Below are 23,284 nucleotides of genomic sequence, written 5' to 3'. Positions count from 1 at the left end.
CGGTGACTCCGTCCTTCCCGCAGCGGCCGCGGCGCGCAGGGCACTTGGGTTAGTGGCGCGGCGGGCGGCGCGGACAGCCGAAGCGGACGCCCGCTCCCGCCACCATGGTCATCAAGACGGACGAGTTGCCGGCGGCCGCCCCGGCCGACAGCGCCCGGGATCACGGCTCGCAGGCCGGGGGCAAGGGGCGGCCGGGCGCGGCCGGTGAGCGGGGCCGGGGCCAGCGGGCCGCCGGGCGGGGGGCGCCGGACCAGGGCGGGCGGGTTCGGGACTCCGCGGGGACCGTCGCCTTCCCTCTGCGCCTGGCCCGCTTGTGTCTCGCTGGGGCCTCCACCGGGTCGCCCCCGCCCTGAAGGTCACCTTCACAGTCGCCCCCGGCTGCAGTCCGGGCTTCGCACGTGGGGTCCCGGGGAGGGCAGCCTCGGCTGGCACCCTCGGCGGGCACACGCGCGCCTCATCGCAGGGACACGTGCGCGCACACGCGGTTTCGGGGTGCGCCGCCGCCGCAGACCGAGAGAATCGGCGGCCCCACCCCCTCTGCGCCCGGGCATGGGAGCTGTCTGAGCTGGGGTCGCTCCGATGCTTGCGGGACGGCCCCCTTCGGCACCTGCTCCGCGTCGGCCTCCCAGGCATTCCCGGTGCGCAGCGCTGCAGCCCTGGGAGTGAAGCTCCGCTCGAGGCTTCCCAGGCTTGGTTTGTGGGAAGAGCACGAGGTGCGGGGCGTCCCTGGTTCATGCCCTGAGGCCAGGCTGTAACCGCAGGTCTTCAGGCTGTGGCGGCGACTCTCAGGTGTGTTGGCCCGCTCGGCCGACCTGGTGTAGGGGGCGTCTGCCTGTGCACGGGGCAAAACCGAACTCCTTGGCAGGGGGAAGTGTTTGTGCCAGAACTTGATCATTAACCTGCCTTATTGCGAAAAGTGGGTCAGACCAGAGTTACTGTTTTTAAAGCAAAGGTCGTTAGTGTGGAGTCAAGCTCCCAGCGATCCCCTGTGGTGGCTGTGTGGTGGTGACTGTGGCAGTGGCTGCAGCTTGTCTCGGGTGGGGCCTGCTCTCCCTTTCTCCTGAGCCCCTTCTCTTCCCTCTGTTACCTCCGCCGTGTCTCAGACTCCAGCTTTGGGGCTGGAATCCCCTTCCCAGACCTTCAGTCGTCATCTTCCTCAGGCCTGGGCTGCGGTCCTCTTTGCTCCGGGTGGCAGTGGGGGTGCAGAGCTACTCCTGTCCCCCAGTTCCTCCCGCCTCTGTCGACTGTCCTCAGTTGGGACTTGTGGTCTTAACGCCTCATCATCTCCCTTCCCAGCTTCAGTGAGTGCACCAGGGCTGACTTGGGAATCAGGATGGGGACAGCGTTCGGCCCTCTGACCCTGTTCCCATCATAGAAGAGTTACCTTGGGGTGAGGGACAGGTGCTGGGGCAGTACTGCTGATTGCCTAGACAAGGCCAAGGTTTGGGCAGCACAGCAAATGCTGATCGCCCCAACCTACCAGGCTTTGTGCTGATGTGGTTCTGAACCCGTGTGGGCAGGCTAGATAAGAGGAGTTTGGCTGATTTCCCCTTTAGCAGAGACCTGAAGAGTCGAAGTGACTTACCCAAGGTCACACAGCGATTTAGTTGTTAAGGGAAGTGTTTAGATTCCAGCTCATGGCCAGCAAGCCAAGGCTGCCGTGGCCAGGCCCAGAGGAAGTTGGGACAGGCATGTTGGTTTGGATCACAGGCTGAGAACGAGGGGGCCGAGGAGCATCTGTTGGAGGATTTCTGTGAGGGAGTCAGTGAAGCCCCTTCCTAACTGTGCTGGTGGTGGGGCTCTGTCTGGGGTAAACTGAGTCAGGGAAGGGCACAGCTATTTGGGGAAACTGGGAGCATATTCGTTCGTGGGCAGGACATGGGCTCCTACGTCCCTGGGAAGCTAGTACAGGTAGCTAAGACTTACATTACAGCCAGCCCGGATCTGTTGAAAGGACGGAGCCTTAATGAAGACCCACCCCCCTGCAAGCTGGGGCCCACCTGAGCATCAGAACCAAGGCTTCTGACCTCTGAGATCCAGCTCTGGAAGGCTCTTCAGTCCCCTTAAGAAGGAGGTGATCAAGGCTATTGAGGGTGGGGGGCAAGGGTTGGTTACCTTCCTGGGAATACAGTGGCTTTTAGGGGTTAAGAGAACAGGCAGGTTTTTCAGGTCCACAGTGGTGTGTCAGGTTCCTTCTGCCCAGGGGAGAGTTCCCTGGAGTTGAGGCCCAGAGGGGGAGGAGGAGGAGGCTGGCAGCTGGGGAAGGAGTCTAGGGGCTAATGGGAGCTCTCCAAGAGTATCCTAAAGCTCCTCTCTTGGATGGGATGTGGGGAGAGCAGCTTGAGGAACTCTGGACTGTCCTCAGGCCCTGAACACCTGCCTCTGGCCTGGGTGGGACAGGAAGGAGGCAAACAGGTGCCTGGTCTGTGGGTTCTTCGATAGGCCGCCTGCCTGCCCCATTGCCTTTCCCTGAAGCCCTGGGCTCCTGGGACGGGTGATGCATCTTTTAGGACCCTACTTCCTGCTGGAGCCTCAACTGCCGAGGCCTTGGCTGGGGTGTGGCCTGGCCCTGGCACGATCTTCTGAGTGAGATTGTGCCTGGCTTGGGCAGCTCACAGGCCCTCTGAGGAGGCCTAAGTTTCTTTTCTAGTTCCTCCTGTCTGCCACCTTTGGGCTCCCTGCGCCTCCAGGCTGGGGCAGGGGTGCGCTTTACCTCTTCACTAGCATCTGAGTTTGCATGTATGCAGAGTGCCGCTGGGCCCCGTTCTCCCACTCTGCTCTGCGGAAGGCCTCCTTTTCCCCTCCCTCAGAGGTGTGGGCGTGAGAGGAGGGAGTAGTGGCCCGAGGGTGTAGAGGCCTCGGGGGATGCTGTGCCTGGGGTAGACCTGCCCCCGAGTAGAGGCCTGAGGCCTGGAGAAGGAAGCAGGTGCAGCCCACCTGTGGGTGCTGCCGGGCCCCTAAGGAGGGCGTGAGTGGGCTGCGCTGAGCGGGAGTGGGTCAGTAGGAGCGGGTCGGCGGGAGCGGGTTGGCAGGGGCTGGTCGGTAGCCTGCGCTCTGTGGGAGTGACTCAAAAGCCATGGGCTTGGGCATTTGACACACCTGTTTTTTCTTTTTTTTTAAACTTAATCCCAAATGTGATAGTAACACCTGGTTTTTTCTTGCTCTGGGTTGCTGCCTCTTGCCTCTGTGACCTTGGGCAGCTGCTTCCTAGCCTTCTGGAGCCTCAGTTTCCTCAGGTGAGATGGGCTGGCCAAGCCAATTTAGGGAGCTGCCGTAGGTGAGACGGGCTGGCATGGTGGTTTAGGGAGCTGCCGTGGGCTGGGCCGAGCGTGAGTCCTGGCTCTGTGGTAACCAGAACGCAGGTGGTCGTCAGCACTGCTCTGGGGTCACTGCCAGGCTGCCCTCCCCCAGCCCTGTCTCCGGAGGGTTAGGGTGTATTTTGGGAGGGGATAGGAGCAGAGGGGTTCTGCCTAGGCCTGGTCCTTCTCCTCTGGTCATTGTGTGAGACACAGAACCTTCCATGGAGGCTGTGAAGCAGCCCAGGGTCTGCCTGATCCCTGGTCCTGGAGTGGGAAGGGGATGGAGTGAGAGCCTGACTCCCGCCCACCCTGGGTAGGGTGTATGCTGGGGCAGTCCTCACTGGGCCCTGGCAGCAAGTCAGAGGCCCCGGGAAGGCGCCCTGGCCAGCTGGGCTCCTCCCCCGCTGCGCGGCCGCCGGCCTCTTGCTGCCAGCTCTGTTCTCCCCTGGGAGAGACTTGGTTCCCTCCTGGCAGGGCCGGGGCTGCTGGGAAGGGAAGATGGAGCCTGCCAGCTTCTTGATGGAGCCTGAAGGCCAGGGGCACGGGTGCAGTTGTCCTCTGGGAAGCTGGGGGCCCATCCCCCTCCCTCCCGGCAGAACCAGTGACTCCCAGGAAGGGCTGGCAGCCAGGTCACCTGCAGGGGGCAGCAGGAGCCAGAGGTCCCAGCCAGGCCCTTGGCCCAGGGACAGCGGGGTGCTCAGTGTCTGGGACTGGTGGGCAGAGGCAGCCACCTTATGGCCTGGGCCCGGGTCTGTGCCAGCTGTTGGCGGCAGCTGGCGGAAGCGGTCCTGTTCACCCCCACTGGGGCGGGAGCTGAGGAGAGGACCCCCTTACTGGGCCCTGCCCCTGCCAGCCAGTCTCCTACGCCCTCAATCTTGAGGGGTCCAGGTACCCCAAATTCTGGGTTCTCTGATCCCCCTAGCGGCTTTGCCAGCAGCGACCCCCTCTCTAGGGGCCATAGGGAGGTGGGCCTGAGTGCTGATAGCAGCTCCCCCTGGGGTCCTGGGGCCATTGGGTTATCCTGGCCCACAGCCGTCCTTCTGGCCGACCTTGAGCGGGATGCCAGGCAGGGGGAGTGTGCCCTTCCTGGGGCTGCCACGGCAGGCCTGGCCCCACTGAAACCCGAAGCCAGCCAGAGCTCCAGCCCCGGGCCGACTGGCTGCATTAGGGCAAGGGTAGCGGCTGAGGCTGGAATGAGGCACCCGGGCAATGCTGGGGCTGATGTGGAGAGCCGGCTGCCTTGCTGCCACGGCCATCCTGAGACTCCAGAGCCGAGGGCAGGGCAGCTGCCAACTGCACCAGGTGAGCACCGGGACCTGGTGAGCCAGCCAGTTGTGTGTGGGGGAGATCGCTCCGCCTTCATCCAGGGGAGGGGAGACCTTCGGGGTTCCTTGGAGGAAGGATTGGGGCAGGACATGCTGTCCTGGGGAGAGGAGGCCCATGGGCAGCCAGTCACATTCCTTTGAAACCGGATCAGGGAATAGGTACCCCTGAGGGTGGTCTCCCTGGGCTGGGGAAGGAGAGTGGGAGCCGTGGCCACCTTGCCTTGTCCTCCCTCCTTTCTGTCCTCCCATTCCAGACAGGCGAAAGAACACAGGCTGTCTCTGTCTAGGTATTTGACTCCCCGCTTCTGGGATCTCACAGCTCAAAACCGCTGTTCGATATTGGGTGGGGGCTCTTCCTGCTTCTCCCCTCCTTCCAGGGGCTTTGGCACAGCCTTTCTCAGGGACCCTGTAGGGGGTTCCTGGCTCCCAGCTGCAGGTGCTTCCACCTGGCTGCCCTGCCTCTTGCCTTTTGAGAGCTGACCGACCACCGCCCAGCTGTCATCTGCTGTGTCCCTAGAGTTGGGCAGGTGTTCGCCGGGCGGGGGGGGGCTGCTCCCTCCCTTGCTAGGGGCTTGGGGGTGTCCTTGTCGGGGCGGTTGGATCCTGGCCGGGAGGTCTTTGCAGCCTCGTGCCTGGAAGTCCACGGCAGGCTTGGAGAGGGTGCGGTGGGGATGGAGAGGCGCGACAGACACAGTCACTGGAAGTCCTCAGCGGCCAAAGTGGAGGGCGGTGCTGCGGTGGGGGGTGCAGGCCGCAGGAGGGGGTCTGGGGCCCTTTCTGACTTGGTTGACCTTAGGCCAGGCTCCGAGCCTTTCTGGGCTGCAAATACCCCTCTTTGGGGGAAGGGGGAAGAGACTGTCTGGGCTCTCAGAGGTCCTGTTTTTCATTTACTCGTGGGGTTCCAGGGAAAGGAAGTGGCTCTCCAGGCCCCGGGCTCTGCCTTTCTGTGCCGGCCTCATCCCTTCCCTGAGGCTTCTGCTCCATGTTTCTGGTGGGTCCGGACTGGGACCACACAGTTCTGGGAGATGTACCTGTCCCCACTCCTGAGAGCTGGGCAGGGAAGGGGAGGTGGGGTCTCGATGGGATGGGCAGAGCTGGGTGAGCTGTTCTTTCTGGAAGGGAACCCAGGCCCTCCTCAGAGTTGGCACTGTTGAGCTTCAAGCCAAGCCAGGCAGGTGAGCCTGGCTGATGGGCAGGTCCTGGGGCCAAGGTCCTCGTCTCCCAGATGGGTGCCCAGGCAGGCCTGTGTCTGCTGGAGGTGATGAGAGGCGGTCCTTGGCTCCTCCGCGGAACAAGGGGCTCTCCTGTGTTCCACTGGTGCCTGGGTAGGAATGCAAGGTTTTGTCACCTGCTCCCCACCCTGCTTACAGCATGTGGATTGGGTGCTGTATACAAATATTGGACGTAGCTACAGGTTTGCAGTAAGCACCTTACTTATTGCCTTTTTTGTTGAGCCTGGGCAAGATAGAACGTGGTGGTTAGAGCTGGTGAGGATGCCACCCTGGGTGCAGCCGAATGTCTCTGGGAATGAAAGGGGGATGGGGTGTGATCCCGCCATTAAGGGTCGTTTGGGCAGGCTGCCGAAAAGGTTTATTTCTCCTAGGCCTTGAAGGGTGAGTCAGTGTTTGCTGTACACAATGGGATGTCAGGGGCAGCACAGACACAGAAGCACAGTGGTGGGAGGGTAGTAGGCGGTCCCAGGCTTCCATGGTGTGAGTCCTTAGACCTTAGCAGGGAGCAGGCAGGACCCGAGGCTGACTTCAGGTGGGTGCCTGAGAGCACTGGCCTAAGAAGCTTGGTCTTGTAAGCAGTGGGCTTCCTAGGAGGAAGGTGGTACTGCTGAATAGAGGAAATGCCTGCCCCAGGGCAGTGGCTGCAGAGGCCAGGTCCTGTGGGTGGGTTGGGAGATACCTAGTGGGTGACTAGATAGAGCAGGCGCCGGTTTGAGGAGGAAGATGAGTTCCGTTCCTGCAAGACGAGTCTTCAGTGATGCCTCAGGGCCAGCCACTTGTTGATGCCTGGGAGGCGGCGGTCTCCTTGGTCCAAAAGGCTGGAGAGGGGACAGGATTGGCCGTATGAGCCACGAGAGGCAGGAGTGTATGGGAGGGGGTGGGGTCAGAAGGAGGAGAGGCTGGGCCCAGGCACACCCCTGCTGCCCCGCTGCAACCTGGGACCTCACTCAGTGGGGATGGAAGAGGATGGGACTGGAGGGGGAGGGGCAAGGGCACTGCGTGGGTCAGAGAAGAGGAGAGGAAGAGGGGCTGCTGCTGGGAAGCCAGGTGTGTTAGGGCCGGAGGAGACCCTTGGGTTTGGCTTGAAGGGTGGCTTTGGTGACCCTGGGGAGAGTGGTTTGGGCGGCGTGTTCAGGTTCCGTACTACAGTGGGTCCAGGAGCAGTGGCTGCGAGGGCGGCTGGGTGTGAGTGGCCTGCAGGTGTGCGGAGGGCAGGGCGAGACCGTGCGGCTGGGGCTCGGGAGGGCATGCAGATGCTTTCCGGAAGGCACGTGCCCCCGTGTGAGGTCAGGCGGACGGCACCCCGGACCAGCGAGGCTACCTGGTTCTGATCCATTCTTGTCCCACAGAGCTGCCATCAGTCATGCTCTTAAACGGGGACTGCCCAGAGAGCCTGAAGAAGGAGGAAGGGGCGGCCGAGCCACCCAGGGAAAATGGGCTTGATGAGGCTGACCCGGGAGACGAGACCACCGGCCAGGAAGTCATTGTCATTCAGGACACGGGCTTTTCTGTGAAGATCCTCGCCCCTGGGATCGAGCCCTTCTCCCTGCAGGTAAGATGGAGGAAGGGGTGTTGGGGACTAGGCCTGAGCCTGCTGGGGAGGGTGAGCTGGAAAGCTCCTCCTGGCCCCACATTGTGGCAGGAAAGTGAGGAACCCCTGCCCTCCCCAGAGTCGCCCAGCTAGCGTGGTAGATGTGGGAATCGAGCCCAGGGTCAGGTCATTGCCCCATTGCTAGAGGACAGCGACCAGCTGGGCCCGCCAGCCCTATGTGAGGAGGGGAGTGAGAGTGGCTGGGTCGTGTTGGCATCCCAGGACTCCCCAGCCTCTTGCTCTGTGTCCTCGGGCAAGTCAGCTCTCTCTGGGCCGTGATTTTACCATCTGCCAGAGGGGAGGGTGGTATTGGGTAATCTCCAAGGGCAGAGCCAACGTGGAGGTCTTGCAAGCCGGTGACTCAGTAGGGAATGCGGCAGGGCCGTCATACGTCTCAGCACCCACAGGCTTGGGCCCCAGAGCACCCCTTCTGGAAGGTGAAAACCATTTGCTCCAGATACCTTAGCACTGGGCAAGGACGGGGATGAGGCTGCCGTCAGATTTCTGACCCCCTGTTCTTCCATCTCCCCTTCTCCGCTCGGGGGTTGCTCCTGGTCTGCAGGGCCAAGTTGGTGGGCCAGGCTCCAGGCTGCACACACAGGGCGTGGCATGTGTGGACACGGCCTGGATTTAAAAGCCAGAAAGTGGGAAGTCGAGTATTTGGGACATTTATTCTGGGGACCAAGGTACTTTGGGCTGGGGACAAGGTGGTATTGTCCTTGCTGTCTGCTACATGGCCTCTCACCAGGGTGGTCGGGGCCTTCTCCCTGCAGGTGTCCCCGCAGGAGATGGTGCAGGAGATCCACCAGGTGCTCATGGACCGTGAGGACACGTGTCACCGCACCTGCTTCTCGCTGCACCTGGATGGCAACGTGCTGGACCACTTCTCGGAGCTGCGCAGTGTTGAGGGGCTGCAGGAGGGCTCCGTGCTGCGCGTGGTGGAAGGTTGGTCTGGAAGTTGGGCGCCTGCCCAGGGGAGGGTCCACGGAGGCAGAGGCAGGCAGCACCATCCATGCCAGGGTCCCTGTGTCACAGATGAGCTCATGGAGGCAGGATTGGAGCGCAGGTCTGCTTCTCAGGCCATCACACCTATATCTGCCAACTTCACAGCCCATGGGTTGAAGAACAGAGCCGTGGGCTGGGCGTGGTGGCTCACGCCTGTAATCCCAGCAGTTTGGGAGGCCCAGGCGGGTGGATCACCTGAGGTCAGGAGTTGGAGACCTGCCTGGCCAACGTGGTGAAACCGCATCTCTACTAAAAATACAAAAAGTTAGCTGGGCGTGCTGGCACGCGCCTGTAATCCCAGCTACTTGGGCGGCTGAGGCAGGAGAATCACTTGAACCCGGGAGGCAGAGGTTGCAGTGTGCCCAGATTGTGCCACTGCACTCCTGCCTGGGCAATAAGAGCGAAACTCCGTCTCAAAAAACAAAGAAAAGAACAGAGCCGTGATTCTAAAATGGAAAAATCCCGCAGTCCCGTGCCAGGGCTTGCAGCCAGCCCAGGCCAGTTCTGTAGAGATGAACGAGAAGTCCCAAAAGTTCCCTAGCCATGGAGTGGGGTGGGCGGGCACAGTGAGGTGCTATCAGGTTGGTCCGTGGCCTTGAGTTTTCTGGGTAGAAGAAGCTCAGGTTCCACACCCAGGGCCTGTTGAAAGCAGTGATGGAAAAGATCTGTAGCTCAACAGCGCCCACAGTTGATCACGGAACCTCTCCCCACCACCAAAAGAACCACCATTAAAATCCCATGAAACCACATAGTGGGCAGTGTTGACACTGGGGGCCTTGGAAAGTCCTCAGGCCACCTGTCCACGAGGCTGCCTCGGGAGAGCAGGGCAAGGCTGTGCTGTGGAAGCCCCGAAGCTCCAGAAGCCCTGTCCACTCGAGACGCTGGCGCACAAAAGCAGGCGGCCGTGTGGACGGACGCCTGAGGCCTGTGTGTGCTTCTGAGGCATTGGCAGAAAGTTCTTTATGAACAAAGATCCCTGCTCACCAGTAGGCAGAGCGTGTGTGTGTGTGTGTGTGTGTGTGTGTGTGTGTGTGTGTGTGGTGTCAAAACCAGAACTCTAGCTTATGTGTTCATAGTGGAATTGGAAAACGGAAGCCTAAAGCTGAAAATTAAAACCACTATGTTAGCACCCCCGAAACCTGTTTGGTGCTGAGCAGGTTGTTCAGGGTTCAGGGCTCTGGTAACGCCGTCCCCTCCCGCCTTCCTGACAGAGCCGTACACGGTGCGTGAGGCCCGCATCCACGTGCGCCACGTCCGAGACCTGCTCAAGAGCCTGGACCCATCCGATGCCTTCAACGGGGTTGACTGCAACTCCTTGTCCTTCCTGAGTGTCTTCACCGACGGCGACCTGGGAGGTGCGGGAGGCATTGGGGCCGGGGGTTGGACCAAGGGGCGGGGAAAGGTGGGGGGCTGGAGAAGGGGCCGAGGGACCTGGGCCTGAGGCACCCAGACCAGGGCATCGGCAGGTGGGGAGATGGCTGGCCCTGGTGGCTCTGTGCTGAGCACCAGCCTCGGGTCCCTCAGACAGCGGGAAGCGGAAGAAGGGCTTGGAGATGGATCCCATCGACTGTACACCGCCCGAGTACATCCTGCCAGGGAGCCGGGAGCGGCCACTGTGTCCCCTGCAGCCCCAAAACCGCGACTGGAAGGTAGGATCCTGGGGGAGGGAGGAAGAGGGTCCCTGGCGGGGTGGAGGCCCCACACCAGAGGCCTGGCCCCTCAGGCTCGGCCACTCCCGCAGCCCTTGCAGTGCCTGAAAGTGCTCACCATGAGCGGCTGGAACCCGCCCCCGGGGAACCGGAAGATGCACGGGGACCTCATGTACCTGTTTGTGATCACGGCCGAGGACCGGCAAGTCAGCATCACCGCGTCCACACGGGGCTTCTACCTGAACCAGTGAGTCCCTGCCCGCCCCCCATGCCCCCTGCCTTGCCGGCTGTTCCGGGTCTGGGCAGACACCTGGGCCCCCGCTCAGTGCCCCCCTCTCCCCGCAGGTCCACGGCTTATCACTTCAACCCCAAGCCCGCCAGCCCCCGCTTCCTCAGCCATTCCCTGGTGGAGCTGCTCAACCAGATCAGCCCAGCTTTCAGGAAGAACTTCGCTGTGCTGCAGAAGAAAAGGTAGTGCCTTCGCCCTCCCGCCTGTCTCGTGGCACACGGGGCATGGGGTGAGCCGGCCCTGCACTCCAGTGCTTCTGTCTGGAGAAACCGCCCTGGGCCCCCAGTGTTGGAGTCCCCGCTCTAGGGAGCTGTCAGTCGGTGCCGAGCGTCCCCGCTCTAGGGAGCTGTCAGTCAGTGCCGAGCGTCCCCGCTCTAGGGAACTGTCGGTCAGTGCCGAGACAGCAGCTGCGGGAGAGGGCCCGTGCGCTTCCCTTGGACTTCAGGGCGGTGTCTCAGGGTGGGAGATGCCGGGGCAGGCGGGGGCCTCAGGAGAGGACCCGTAGCAGGGCTCTGAGCTTGGTGGGCTGCGCCATCTTCCCCTCCCCTGCCTGCCACAGGGTCCAGCGCCACCCATTCGAGAGGATCGCCACCCCGTTCCAGGTGTACAGCTGGACAGCACCCCAGGCGGAGCATGCCATGGATTGCGTGCGCGCAGAGGATGCCTATACCTCGAGGCTGGGCTACGAGGAGCACATTCCTGGACAGGTGCCTGCGGCCTGGCCCTGCCCTCGCTGGGCACCCCTGCCCTCCTGGGTGCTGGGCTGGTTCCGTGCGCTTCCTGGAAGCCCCATGCTTGACTCTTCATTTGGGAGTCTGGGGCTTTTCTCAGGAAGGTGGAAGGAGGGACTGCCCAGAGCAGGTCACAGGGCACAGGCTGAGCTCGTATCTCCCTCTCTGATCGCTCTGCAGACCCGAGATTGGAACGAGGAGCTGCAGACGACGAGGGAGCTGCCTCGCAAGAACCTGCCTGAGCGGCTGCTCCGAGAAAGGGCCATATTCAAGGTGCCCGCAGCCTCTGCTGACCGGCAGTCTCAGGCCCACCGTCTACCTGCTGACGGGCTTTCTTGTGGCCAGGAGGAAAGCAAGGGAGGCAGGGGCAGCCCTAACCCTGTCAGGTTCCCCAAAGGCCAGTCAGGGTGTCCTGCAGGGTCTGCTATAGCCTTGTGCCCCCCAGCAGACCATCCCAGTACCTTTTTCTGGTCTCTTTGAGGCTCTGAGTCCCTGGGAGGAGCGGGCCCTACTTCCCGTAGGGACTGAGTGTCCGGGGCCATCCAGCTTCCCACCCTCCACTGACTGCTGCGGGGCTTTTGCCTGGGCGAGCGCTGGCCAACCGTGGCCCTTCTAGGGCGGGAGCTCATCTGCATTAACACTTTTAGCTGGCTGGGGTTTAAAAGTTATTAGTACTGGGTTAGTAAGAGAAATGAGGAGAAGTAGTTGCTTAAAAAAAAAATATCAGGCCAGCTTCGGTAGCTCATGCCCGTGATCCCAGGACTTTGGGAGGCCGAGGCAGGCAGATCACAAGGTCAGGAGTTCAAGACCAGCCTGGCCAATATGGGGAAACCCCATCTCTACTAAAAATACAAAAATTAGCTGGGCGTGGTGGTGGGCACCTGTAGTCCCAGCTACTCGGGAGGCTGAGACAGGAGAATCGCTTGAACTCAATAAGCGGAGGATGCAGTAAGCTGAGATTGCACCACTGCACTCCAGCCTGGCGACAGAGCAAGACTGCATCTCAAAAAACATCTCAGCCAGGCACAGTGGCTCACGCCTGTAATCCTAGCACTTTGGGAGGCTGAAACAGGGGGATCACTTGAGCCCAGGAGTTGGAAACCAGCCTGGGCAACTTGGTGAAACCTTGTCTCTGCAAAAAATACAAAAGATTAGCCGGGCATGGTGGCATGTGCCTGTAGTCCTAGCTACTCAGGAGGCCGAAGTGGGAGGATCGCCTGAGCCGGGGAAGTCGAGTGAGCTCAGATCTCATGCCACTGCATTCCAGCCTGGGCAACAGAATGAGACCCTGTCTGAAAACAAAAAACTTTCCATCATTTTACTGCCTAGAGTTGATAATTGTAGAAACAAAAACTCATTTCTCAGTTACCAACTTCCCCTAGAGATGGTGCCAAGTGCGTTATAGACACTATTTTGTGTAATATTTTGGACTTGTAAATACCTTTATCTGTTCAAGTTCACCTGGCACATAACTGGTGGGTCCCAAACTTGCCCATACTTGTTAATCACTCAGCTCTGCTGTCTCCCTGAGCACAAGTGTATTTTCAAAACATGGAGGTTTTGTTTGCTTGCTTTTTTGAGATGGAGTGTCACTCTGTCCCCCAGGCTGCAGTGCAGTGGTGTGATCACTGCAACCTCTACCTCCTGGGTACAAGCAATTCTTCTGCCTCAGCCTCCCAAGTAGCTGGCACTACAGGCGTGCACCACCATGCCTGGCTGTTTTTTTTTCTTTTTTTGTATTTTTATTAGATATGGGGTTTCACCATATTGGTCAGGCTGGTCTCGAACTCCTGACCTCGGGTGATCTGCCCACCTGGGTCCCTCAAAGTGCTGGGATTACAGGCGTGAGCCACCGCGCCCGGCCAAAACATTGTTTTTCTTGCCCTTTTCTACATAATGAGGAAACTCAGGCTCTGGGTCCCTGGGTTTCCAAGGCAGGGCTGGTTGCCTTGGCGGTCTAGGTGCGCTTGGCCAGGTGGATGCAGGCTCTCCTGGGCAGGGCCTCTTACCCTCCCCTCCTCCACCCCCGCAGGTGCACAGCGACTTCACCGCGGCAGCCACCCGGGGTGCCATGGCCGTCATTGACGGCAATGTAATGGCCATCAACCCCAGCGAGGAGACCAAGATGCAGATGTTCATCTGGAACAACATCTTCTTCAGCCTGGGCTTCGACGTCCGAGACCACTACAAGGACTTCGGGGGGGACGTGGCAGCCTACGTGGCGCCCACCAACGACCTGAACGGCGTCCGCACCTACAACGCGGTGGACGTGGAGGGGCTGTACACGCTGGGCACGGTGGTGGTGGATTACCGCGGCTACCGCGTCACGGCCCAGTCCATCATCCCCGGCATCCTGGAGCGGGACCAGGAGCAGAGCGTCATCTACGGCTCCATCGACTTCGGGAAGACCGTGGTGTCGCACCCGCGGTACCTGGAGCTGCTGGAGCGCACGAGTCGGCCCCTCAAGATCCTGCGGCACCGGGTGCTCAACGACCGCGACGAGGAGGTGGAGCTCTGCTCCTCGGTCGAGTGCAAGGGCATCATTGGCAACGACGGGCGCCACTATATCCTCGACCTGCTGCGCACCTTCCCCCCAGACCTCAACTTCCTGCCGGTGCCTGGCGAGGAGCTGCCTGAGGAATGCGCCCGCGCCGGCTTCCCGCGCGCGCACCGGCACAAGCTCTGCTGCCTGCGCCAGGAGCTGGTGGACGCCTTCGTGGAGCACAGGTGAGGGGCGGCCTTGCTGGGCCAGGGCCAGGGCCAGCTGCAGGGAATGAGGGCGCCCTGGGTGGGGCTAGGGCTGGGTCCTTGGAGAAGCGCCGGAGAGTGAAGAAGGGCTCCGTCTGGCCACAGTCATCGAGACCCGTCCCCACCTGCCCTGTTGTCAGGCTCCCAAGTGCAGAAACCAGGGCTGCGGCCGGGCGCGGTGGCTCAAGCCTGTAATCCCAGCACTTAGGGAGGCCGAGACGGGTGGATCACGAGGTCAGGAGATCGAGACCATCCTGGCTAACACGGTGAAACCTCGTCTCTACTAAAAATACAAAAAACTAGCCGGGCGAGGTGGCGGGCACCTGTAGTCCCAGCTACTCGGGAGGCTGAGGCAGGAGAATGGCGGGAACCCGGGAGGCGGAGCTTGCAGTGAGCTGAGATCCGGCCACTGCACTCCAGCCCGTGCTACAGAGCAAGACTCCGTCTCAAAAAAAAAAAAAAAAAAAAAAAAAGAAACCAGGGCTGCAGACTCACGAGCCCCCAGGCGGGTGACCCGGCTGCAACGGCGCTGTTCTCTTAAGGAGCATTAGGAAGTCTGGGTGGCTGTGACTGTCCCAGTGCTGGGGCGGGCAGGTGGGGCACCGGGGGTCCCTGCCGCTGGTGTGTAGGGTTAGGAAATGGCCACGTCGGAGGTCCCACAGTGTGAGTAACTCTTTCAAGTGCCAGTGGCTTCCTGTCACTTTTGAGAGCCCTGAGCCGGATGGCGAGCCCTTCTTGTCCCATCCCCTCCATAATGCAGCCTTTTTTTTTTTTTTTGAGATGGAGTTTTGCTCTTGTCGCCCAGGCTGGAGTGCAATGGCGTGATCTAGGCTCACCGTAATCTCCGCCTCCTGGGTTCAAGTGATTCTCCGGCCTCAGCCTCCCGAATAGCTGGGATTACAGGCGCCCGCCACCACGCCCAGCTAACTTTTTGTATTTTTAGTAGAGACGGGGTTTCTCCATGTTGGTCAGGCTGATCTCGAATTCCCGACCTCAGGTGATCCACCTGCCTCGGCTTCTCAAAGTGCTGGGATGACAGGTGTGAGCCACCGCCCCTGGCTACCTTCTATTTCCTGTCTTGGGAGATCTTGGTTTTTCTGCGTTGACTCGTGCACACCGGCCAGAAGGTGCCTCATGCCTGCGGGGTGTGGAGCCCCAGCCACCGGGAGCCTTGGGCCAGCAGAGCTCCTCTGCCCGATTCCCAGCTCCTGCTCTGCCCTGTCTCTTCTGCTCCAGGTACCTCCTCTTTATGAAGCTGGCTGCCCTGCAGCTGATGCAGCAGAAAACCAGCCAGCTGGAGACCCCCTCCTCCCTGGAAAATGGTGGTCCTTCCTCCTTGGAGTCCAAGTCTGAGGACCCTCCAGGACCGGAGGCGGGAAGTGAGGAGGAGGGTAGCAGCGCCAGCGGCCTGGCCAAGGTGAAGGAGCTGGCAGAGACCATCGCCGCAGACGACGGCACAGGTGAGGCTGCTGCAGATGCCGGCGGAGAGCCCGGGCTGGCCCTGCCAGGGTGGCTTATGACCCCACCTGGGAGAGGCTGGCAGACGTCTCTGCGAGGAGCTAGGGGGCGAGGCGTGGGGCAGCCCAGCTCTGCCGGTGGCAGAGGGGACCCGCGTCTCATGGAGCCGTGTCTCCACAGCAGACCCTCGGAGCCGGGAGGTGATCCGCAACGCGTGCAAGGCGGTCGGCTCCATCAGCAGCACTGCCTTCGACATTCGCTTCAATCCTGACATCTTCTCACCAGGCAAGTGGTAGGGGCCGGCCAGTGCAGGAGCCCTCCAGGGCCAGAGCTTCTCTGGGGGGGACTGGACCCTTGGGGCTGGTGGGTTTGTCCCCCATCTGAGCGCTTCCCCCGGTAGCCAGCGCTTCCCCCGGTAGCCAGTCTTGCTATCACCTGGCTCAGCCTCTCTGCTTGCCCTTCTCCAGGGGTTCGCTTCCCTGAGTCCTGCCAGGATGAAGTTCGGGACCAGAAGCAGCTGCTGAAGGACGCGGCTGCCTTCCTGCTGTCCTGCCAGATCCCTGGCTTGGTGAGGGAGGGGCTACGGGGCTTGCGTGGTGGGTGCTGGTCCCTCATCCGTCTCCGACTTGGAGGCCCATGAACACAGGATTGCAGGAGTGACTTTTTCAGCTTTCCCTGAGTGGGCATCCCCGTTTGACAGATGGGGAGCCTGACTCCCAGAGGTCAAGGGCTCGGGCCCTGCTGAGCCCACCGGGTGGACCGGCAGCTGGGGATCCAGTCTTCTGACCCCTGGGTGGTGACACGGCTGGGGGATGGGCAGGAGCTCAGTGGGGGCTGCCCATCCTCCTCCTCCCGCAGGCTCTGCGCCTGGCCCCGGGGTGCTGGGTGCTCCCCCAACACCGTGGCCTCCAAGCCTCAGGACACGGGCCTAGGGGTCAAGTAGTGGCCCCAAGCAGGCACCTCTGCGTCTCCCACCTCTGCTTCTGCCAGAGGCTGGGCACATTCCCCCATCCTGACTGGGAGCTACAGCCTTAGGGGTCCTTCTCCAGAGGCTCCCAGGATAGCTGTGTTCCCCTAGAAAGACTCAGTGGGTGGGGGCAGAGGAGCCGGGTGGGGGCCTGACCTGCTGCAGCTCGCAGGTAAAGGACTGCGTGGAGCACGCGGTGTTGCCGATGGACGGGGCGACGCTGGCTGAGGTGATGCGCCAGCGTGGCATCAACATGCGCTACCTGGGCAAGGTGCTGGAGCTGGTGCTGCGGAGCCCGGCCCGCCACCAGCTGGACCACGTCTACGTGAGTGCTGCCCGGGCGGGGGCGGAATGGGAGCTGCGGGGTGGGATGGAGGCCAGGGGCCTGACCGAGACCTCCCTTCTGAATCCTTCCAGAAAATCGGCATTGGAGAACTCATCACCCGCTCGGCCAAGCACATCTTCAAGACATACTTACAGGTGCCACCCGTCCGCCCCGTGGCTGGCCATGGCCTGCCAGCATGGTGTGGGGCCTCAGGAAAGAGCCTGAGGTGGGGCTGAAGGCCCTTGTGACTTGGATCCAACCTGTCTTGCAGGGAGTCGAGCTCTCCGGCCTCTCAGCCGCCATCAGCCACTTCCTGAACTGCTTCCTGAGCTCCTACCCTAACCCCGTGGCCCACCTGCCCGCCGACGAGCTGGTCTCCAAGAAGAGGAATAAGAGGAGGAAAAACCGGCCCCCCGGGGCTGCGGATAACACAGCCTGGGCTGTCGTGACCCCGCAGGAGCTCTGGAAGGACATCTGCCAGGAGGCCAAGAACTACTTTGGCTTCCACCTCGAGTGGTGCGTGTAGGGCGTGGCTGGGACGCGGCTGGGACGCGGCTGGGGTGCGGCAGGGCTGGTGGGATTGGGCAGATGAGGCGGCCACCACTGGCTCCCAGATGCCATCTAAGGCCTGTGGTCATAGGCCAGGGAGTCGGAGGAGAGAAGAGGTGTGGAGATCACTGGGTGCTGGAGGGTGAGGGCAGCCCGGAGGCTCCCAGGAACTGGGTGGAGGGTGGGGCAGTGTTGGTGGCCCGGGCTGGACAGTGTTGGGGGGGCCCAGCGGTGCTTGGGCTGCTCAGGTCCCCTGCTCCCTCCTCAGTGAGACTGTGGACCAGGCTGTGGAGACCTACGGCCTGCAGAAGATAACACTCCTGCGGGAGATCTCGCTGAAAACAGGGATCCAGGTGGGCACGGCTCAGCGTCCCCACTGCGTCCCACTGTGTCCCCGCTGCGTCCCTGCTGCAGGCTCCCACCCCCGACCGGGGACACAGGGGAGGTGGCTTTTTCATAGTAGCCATCTGTGCACAAGCGTTGGTGGGTTGGGAGGTGCCAACTCTCTGAGCCTGGGGCTGAGGCTTCCTGTGTGTGGGGGCCGCTCTCCAGGTCCTGCTGAAGGAGTACAGCTTCGACAGTCGCCACAAGCCCGCGTTCACCGAGGAGGACGTGCTCAACATCTTCCCCGTGGTCAAGCACGTCAACCCCAAGGCCTCGGATGCCTTCCATTTCTTCCAGAGCGGCCAGGCCAAAGTGCAGCAGGGTGTGTGGCCGGGTGGGGCTGGGTGGAGGCGGGGGCTCCCCATGCCCTGTCCTGACCTTGCCACCCCTGGGGGTGCCCTGCAGGCTTCCTGAAGGAGGGCTGTGAGCTCATCAATGAGGCCCTGAACCTGTTTAACAACGTCTACGGAGCCATGCACGTGGAGACCTGTGCCTGCCTGCGCCTCCTCGCCCGCCTCCATTACATCATGGGCGACTACGCAGAGGTGGGCCTCAGGCACCCTCTGGGCTGTGGCAGCAAAGGCCTGGCCTCTTGTTGGGGGATGGGGAGTGAGGGGGCCCCTGGCGGAGGAGTGGGTGGAGTCCAGGGAGACCCCAGGAAGTTGATCGTTCTGCCCAGGCCACCTCTAGCTCCACCCTTGTGTAACTGTGTCCTAGGGAGAGCTCAGGAGCCCCCTGTGCTGTGGTGAGGTCAGTTCTGGGAGGCGATGGCAGGGGATCCCCCACGGGGTGTCAGCAAGGATGCCTACTGAGACTCTGTGGGTGGGCAGGAAGCATGCCACCGAGCTCCCGCATCCTCTGTGCCCAGTGCAGGCTGTGGGGTTCTGGGTGCCCTGCCTGGCGGGGGCCGGCGCAGGCTGTGGGGTTCTGGGTGCCCTGCCTGGCGGGGGCCGGCGCAGGCTGTGGGGTTCTGGGTGCCCTGCCTGGCGGGGGCCGGCGCAGGCTGTGGGGTTCTGGGTGCCCTGCCTGGCGGGGACTGGCGCAGGCTATGGGGTTCTGGGTGCCCTGCCTGGCGGGGGCTGGCGCAGGCTGTGGGGTTCTGGGTGCCCTGCCTGGCGGGGGCTGGCGCAGGCTGTGGGGTTCTGGGTGGCCTGCCTGGCGGGGCTGGCGCAGGCTGTGGGGTTCTGGGTGGCCTGCCTGGCGGGGGCTGGCGCAGGCTGTGGGGTTCTGGGTGGCCTGCCTGGCGGGGGCTGGCGCAGGCTGTGGGGTTCTGGGTGCCCTGCCTGGCCGGGGCTGGCGGAGGCTGTTTCAGGGTCTGCATGTCTTAGAATCCCCACTCCCTGCAGTCAAAAGGACTGTTCTGTGTTTTGTTTATAAATGGGTGTTTCTGGTTTTTGGTTTTTGAGACAAGGTCTTACTTTGTCACCCAGGCTGGAGTGCAGTGGTGTGAAACCGACTCCCTGCAGCCTCCAACTCCTGGGCTCAAGCGATTCTCCCACCTCAGCCTCCGGAGTAGCTGGGACCACAGGCGTCCGCCACTACACCTGGCTACTTTTTGTATTTTTAGTAGAGATGGGGTTTCGCCATGTTGGCCAGGCTGATGTCAAATTCCTGACCTCAAGGGACCTGCCCCCGCTCAGCTTTTTTCTTCTTCTAACGTTTTTAGTAGTTTTAGGTTTGTGTTTGGGTATTTGTGGAGATGTTGTTGGGCGTAAGACCACGGGTGTGTGGCGCTCTCTGTGGAGTGTGACCCGCCCCTCAAGGTGTTGAAGCGGCTGCTGCTGACCCCCCTGCTGCCTTGTGCAAGGGACAGATCCAGAGCGCAGCTGGAGAGGACAGGAGTGTGCAGAGCAGTGCTGTGCGGGCTGCTGGGCCGGGGCCAGGCGGGCTCTGGGTGCAGGGGTGTTCCCACGCCACAGCGACCCCCACCGTCCCTCCCCAGGCCCTGAGTAACCAGCAGAAGGCAGTGCTGATGAGCGAGCGGGTGATGGGAATTGAGCACCCCAACACCATCCAGGAATATGTGAGTGCCGCCTGGGCGGGCGCCGCGAGGGGCTGGGGTCCGCGGCCACCCTGACCTGTCTTAACTCCGCCCGCAGATGCACCTGGCCCTGTACTGCTTCGCCAGCAGCCAGCTGTCCACGGCCCTGAGCCTGCTGTACCGCGCCCGCTACCTCATGCTGCTGGTGTTCGGGGAAGACCACCCCGAGATGGCGCTGCTGGACGTGAGTGCCAGGGCAAGGGGGCGGCAGGGACCCACCTCCGTCCCAGGGGACCGGGAGCTGACCAGGGCCCCCCCGCCTGCCCCCAGAACAACATCGGGCTGGTGCTGCACGGGGTGATGGAGTACGACCTGTCGCTGCGCTTCCTGGAGAACGCGCTGGCCGTCAGCACCAAGTACCACGGGCCCAAGGCCCTCAAGGTGGCCCTCAGGTGAGGCGGCCGCTCGCCCAAACTCCAAGGGCCACAGAGGCCAGTGGGGGCGTCCGGTGGGGGCATGGAAGAGGCCCAGTGCTCTGGCTTCCGCGGACACCCGAGAACATTTCTCTCCACCTCCCCCTCTTTGCTGAGCCTGGACTTGATCTTCCCCTCGGTGGCTTCCAGGGAGGGATCTAGAGGAGACCCCCGGCCCCCGAGTCAGGCCCCCACGCCCAGCCCTCTTATGCCCTTCCCTCGCCCCGGCGCCTCCCGGCAGCCACCACCTTGTCGCGCGCGTCTACGAGAGCAAAGCTGAGTTCCGGTCGGCCCTGCAGCACGAGAAGGAGGGTTACACCATCTACAAGACGCAGGTGGGCAGGGCGCGCTGTGGCAGGCGCGGGGCTGTGGCAGGGGCCGCGGAGCGGGGCCCGATCCCTTCCTGCCTCTGCGCCCTCCCCGCAGCTGGGCGAGGACCATGAGAAGACCAAGGAGAGCTCCGAGTACCTCAAGTGCCTGACCCAGCAGGCCGTGGCCTTGCAGCGCACCATGAATGAGATCTACCGCAACGGCTCCAGCGCCAACATCCCGCCGCTCAAGGTGAGACCGGCCGGAGACGGGGCGGCGCGGCCCCTCCAGCCCAGCGGGCGCGGGAGCCCAGCTCACCGCTCCTTTCCCCGCCCCGCAGTTCACAGCCCCCAGCATGGCCAGCGTCTTGGAGCAGCTGAACGTCATTAACGGCATCCTGTTCATTCCTCTCAGGTGAGCCCCCGCCCCGCTCAGAAGCGTGTCCTGGTGGTTTCTGTTTTTTGAGTGGGAGCCCCGCTCTGTCGCCCAGGCTGGGGTGCAGTGGCGCGATCTCTGTCACTGCCAGCTCCGGCTCCCGGGCTCAGCGGCCTCCCGAGAAGCTGGGATGACAGGCGCGCACCACCGCACCCGGCTGAGTCTTGTGTTTGTAGTAGAGACGGGGTTTCACCGTGTTGGCCAGGATAGTTTCAATCTCTTAACCTCGTGATCCGCCCACCTCGGCCTCGGCCTCCCAAAGTGCTGGCATTCCAGGCGTGAGCCACCGCGCCCCACCCCTTATTTTACTCAGCATTCTCCTATTCCATGAGTGAAGACCTGGGTGTTTCGGCTTCACACAGTGTATCTTGGCGTCTTCCCATCCAGTACCTAAGAAGCGGCTTCGCGTTCCCTCCCCGCCGCCTCCCATTCCACGGCGGGGTGTGCCTGAGGAGCAGGCCCCGGGCTCCCCGGGTGCTCACAAGCAGTGTGGCCTCATGTGGGGAGTGGATTTAAAATGGTCAGCAGGGCGTGGGAGCAGCGCCCCGACTCCACTTTGCTCCATCTGTTCTGGAGGGAGGCCGCGGAGGGCAGTGACTGGAATTGGGTGTGAGGGGAGCCCAGAGACTGGGTCAGGTGCGGGGTCCTTACCTTCTCCGTGTCCAGGGACCTGCGGCCTTCAGGACGGAAGCGCTTGTTCACACACGTTTCCCACTGAATAGAGCACAGAGCCTGAGTTTATCCCAAAAGCCAGGAGGGTGGTGGAGGGCGCAGGACTCCTGAGACCCACCTCCATCCCCACCCTTCTCTTCAGCCAAAAAGACCTGGAGAATCTGAAAGCCGAGGTGGCGCGGCGGCACCAGCTCCAGGAGGCCAGCAGAAACAAGGATAGGGCCGAGGAGCCCATGGCCACCGAGCCTGCGCCAGCGGGGGCCCCAGAGGACCTGGGCTCCCAGCCCCCGGCTGCCAAGGACCCTTCTCCGAGCGTGCAGGGATAGAGAGGGAGACAGACGGACAGTCAGCCAGCGGCCCCGTCACCAGGGAGCCAGACTCCAGGAGAAGGGGCGTGCCTGCGGGCGGAAGAGGAAGCAAGGCCCTCTTCTTCCACGTTTCACCCCACCCCACCCCTGTATCTTCCTGGGACCCTGGCCTGCCTGCCCCGCAAATGGTGTTTTTGCACTGGTTCAATGAATATATGATGCAGAGGCCCCATTGAAGACACGTGAATGGCGTGTGCAGCCATCAGTTCCCGGCCGGGGGGCAGGTGTTCCTCAGGCCCCCACCCTCCAGCAGGCGTGTGCGAGTGCGTCCGTGGCTGTGAGTGTTGACCGTTCCTCTCCCCTGTACATAGCCCGAGCCAGTCCTGCGTGGGTGGTGCACAGATGGGATTTCTCAGGTCGTTTGTATGGTCGACATGATGGCTGCTGCTTTTGCTGCCACTACCCCTAGGCCCAACCTCTCTGAAAGTTCAGGTTTAAAGCCAAAAAGCATGGTGGGGAGGGGCCTTTCCTGTGTCCTGGGATGGGGAGCCAGAGCTCTGTGGCAGGGCTGGAGGGTTTGGGGTGCACTTTAGTTTGGGGCAGGACAGGAGCCGCAGGGCTGTTCTAGTTGTGATTGGCCTGGTCTGGCTGCTGCTCCCAAATGAAGGGGTCGGGGTTGGCTGCGCTGGGCCCTCAGAGCCCGTGTGCCCGGCCCTGGCTTGTCTGCCCTCAAGCCCAGTGGATGGCGCTGCCGTAGGCTCTGACTCGGCTCCCTACTCCCTGCACCCAGCTGGGCATAGCCTTGGGGTCTGCAGTCTGAATGTATCCCTCTCCTCGTTTTAACCTGAGCTGCCTAACGCACAGTGGGCGGGGGGCGGGGCTGGGGGAAGTTACAGGTGCCGATGTGATGTCACTTCTCTGGAGCCCAGCTCCCTTCCTGGTCTGAGACTAGCTCTGGGGGTGGTGGGGGCCCCCACAGGCCCCGCTCTTCCCGCTTCCCCCTTCCTGTGCTGCTGCTCTGTGCCTGCTGTCAGAGCCCTGGTTGGGGAGGATGTGACCACCCTGAGACCTGGAGGAGACGGGCGTCCGCCTGGGTTTACGGAGAGTCGCTTTTGGGTGTGGTCTGTCCAGACACCTTGTTTCAAAGGGGATGGGCGTGAGCTAGCAAGCCAAGTATCCCCACCGCTGAGCAAGAACTTTTTCTTGTTTTTAAACCATCACGTCCTCATTTCACATTGGAATAAAGTGAGTTTTTGAAACCTGCGGCCGCAGGCTCACCTGAGTGTTCTGTAACCCGGTCTGGGTGGATGGTGAAGGCTGACAGGAATGTGACTGGGGAGAGGAATAGATACAAGTGAGGTCAATTTCGAGGTCATGCTTACATTGTCACTGGAGCGGGAGGTAAGGGGGTGGAATCACAGGCACTCAGCTGGAGTTCACCAAGCTGCCAGTCACCAGGCTCGCTGGAGTGTCGTGCAGGCGAATGTCACCTGTCATAGGGCATAGAAGAAACTGCAGTGAAGGCCAGGTGGGGAGGGGTGCTAGGCTGTGGGG

General features: G+C 62.1%; 1 protein-coding gene across 5 annotated transcripts; it reads left to right on the top strand.

Annotated features, from left to right (window-relative positions):
* On the top strand, positions 1-22,995 carry CLUH (clustered mitochondria homolog). 5 transcript variants are annotated; one of them, XM_037987482.2, is made up of 26 exons: positions 1-204; positions 7,206-7,408; positions 8,221-8,392; positions 9,664-9,807; positions 9,977-10,101; positions 10,194-10,348; positions 10,447-10,572; positions 10,950-11,097; positions 11,302-11,394; positions 13,154-13,848; positions 15,106-15,329; positions 15,511-15,612; positions 15,795-15,895; positions 16,467-16,619; positions 16,712-16,774; positions 16,891-17,135; positions 17,437-17,521; positions 17,721-17,874; positions 17,958-18,097; positions 19,495-19,575; positions 19,652-19,777; positions 19,864-19,985; positions 20,248-20,341; positions 20,433-20,567; positions 20,656-20,729; positions 21,565-22,995. In XM_037987482.2, the coding sequence occupies exons 1-26, from the start codon at positions 105-107 to the stop codon at positions 21,746-21,748; spliced, it is 4,044 nt and encodes a 1,347-aa protein (XP_037843410.2). In that variant the 5' UTR covers positions 1-104; the 3' UTR covers positions 21,749-22,995. The 5 variants fall into 5 exon arrangements, with proteins under 5 accessions (XP_037843410.2, XP_008008028.3, XP_008008026.3 ...); XM_008009837.3 differs by having other exon boundaries at positions 15,508-15,612; XM_008009835.3 differs by lacking the exon at positions 1-204 and adding an exon at positions 4,003-4,601.
* The last annotated feature ends 289 nt before the right edge of the window (positions 22,996-23,284 follow it).

The sequence above is a fragment of the Chlorocebus sabaeus genome, chromosome 16 (genome assembly GCF_047675955.1).
Source record: "Chlorocebus sabaeus isolate Y175 chromosome 16, mChlSab1.0.hap1, whole genome shotgun sequence".
Taxonomy (NCBI): Eukaryota; Metazoa; Chordata; class Mammalia; order Primates; family Cercopithecidae; genus Chlorocebus; species Chlorocebus sabaeus.
The sequence above is the reverse complement of the archived record's forward strand: the minus strand, read 5'-3'. Positions and strand labels throughout refer to the sequence as shown.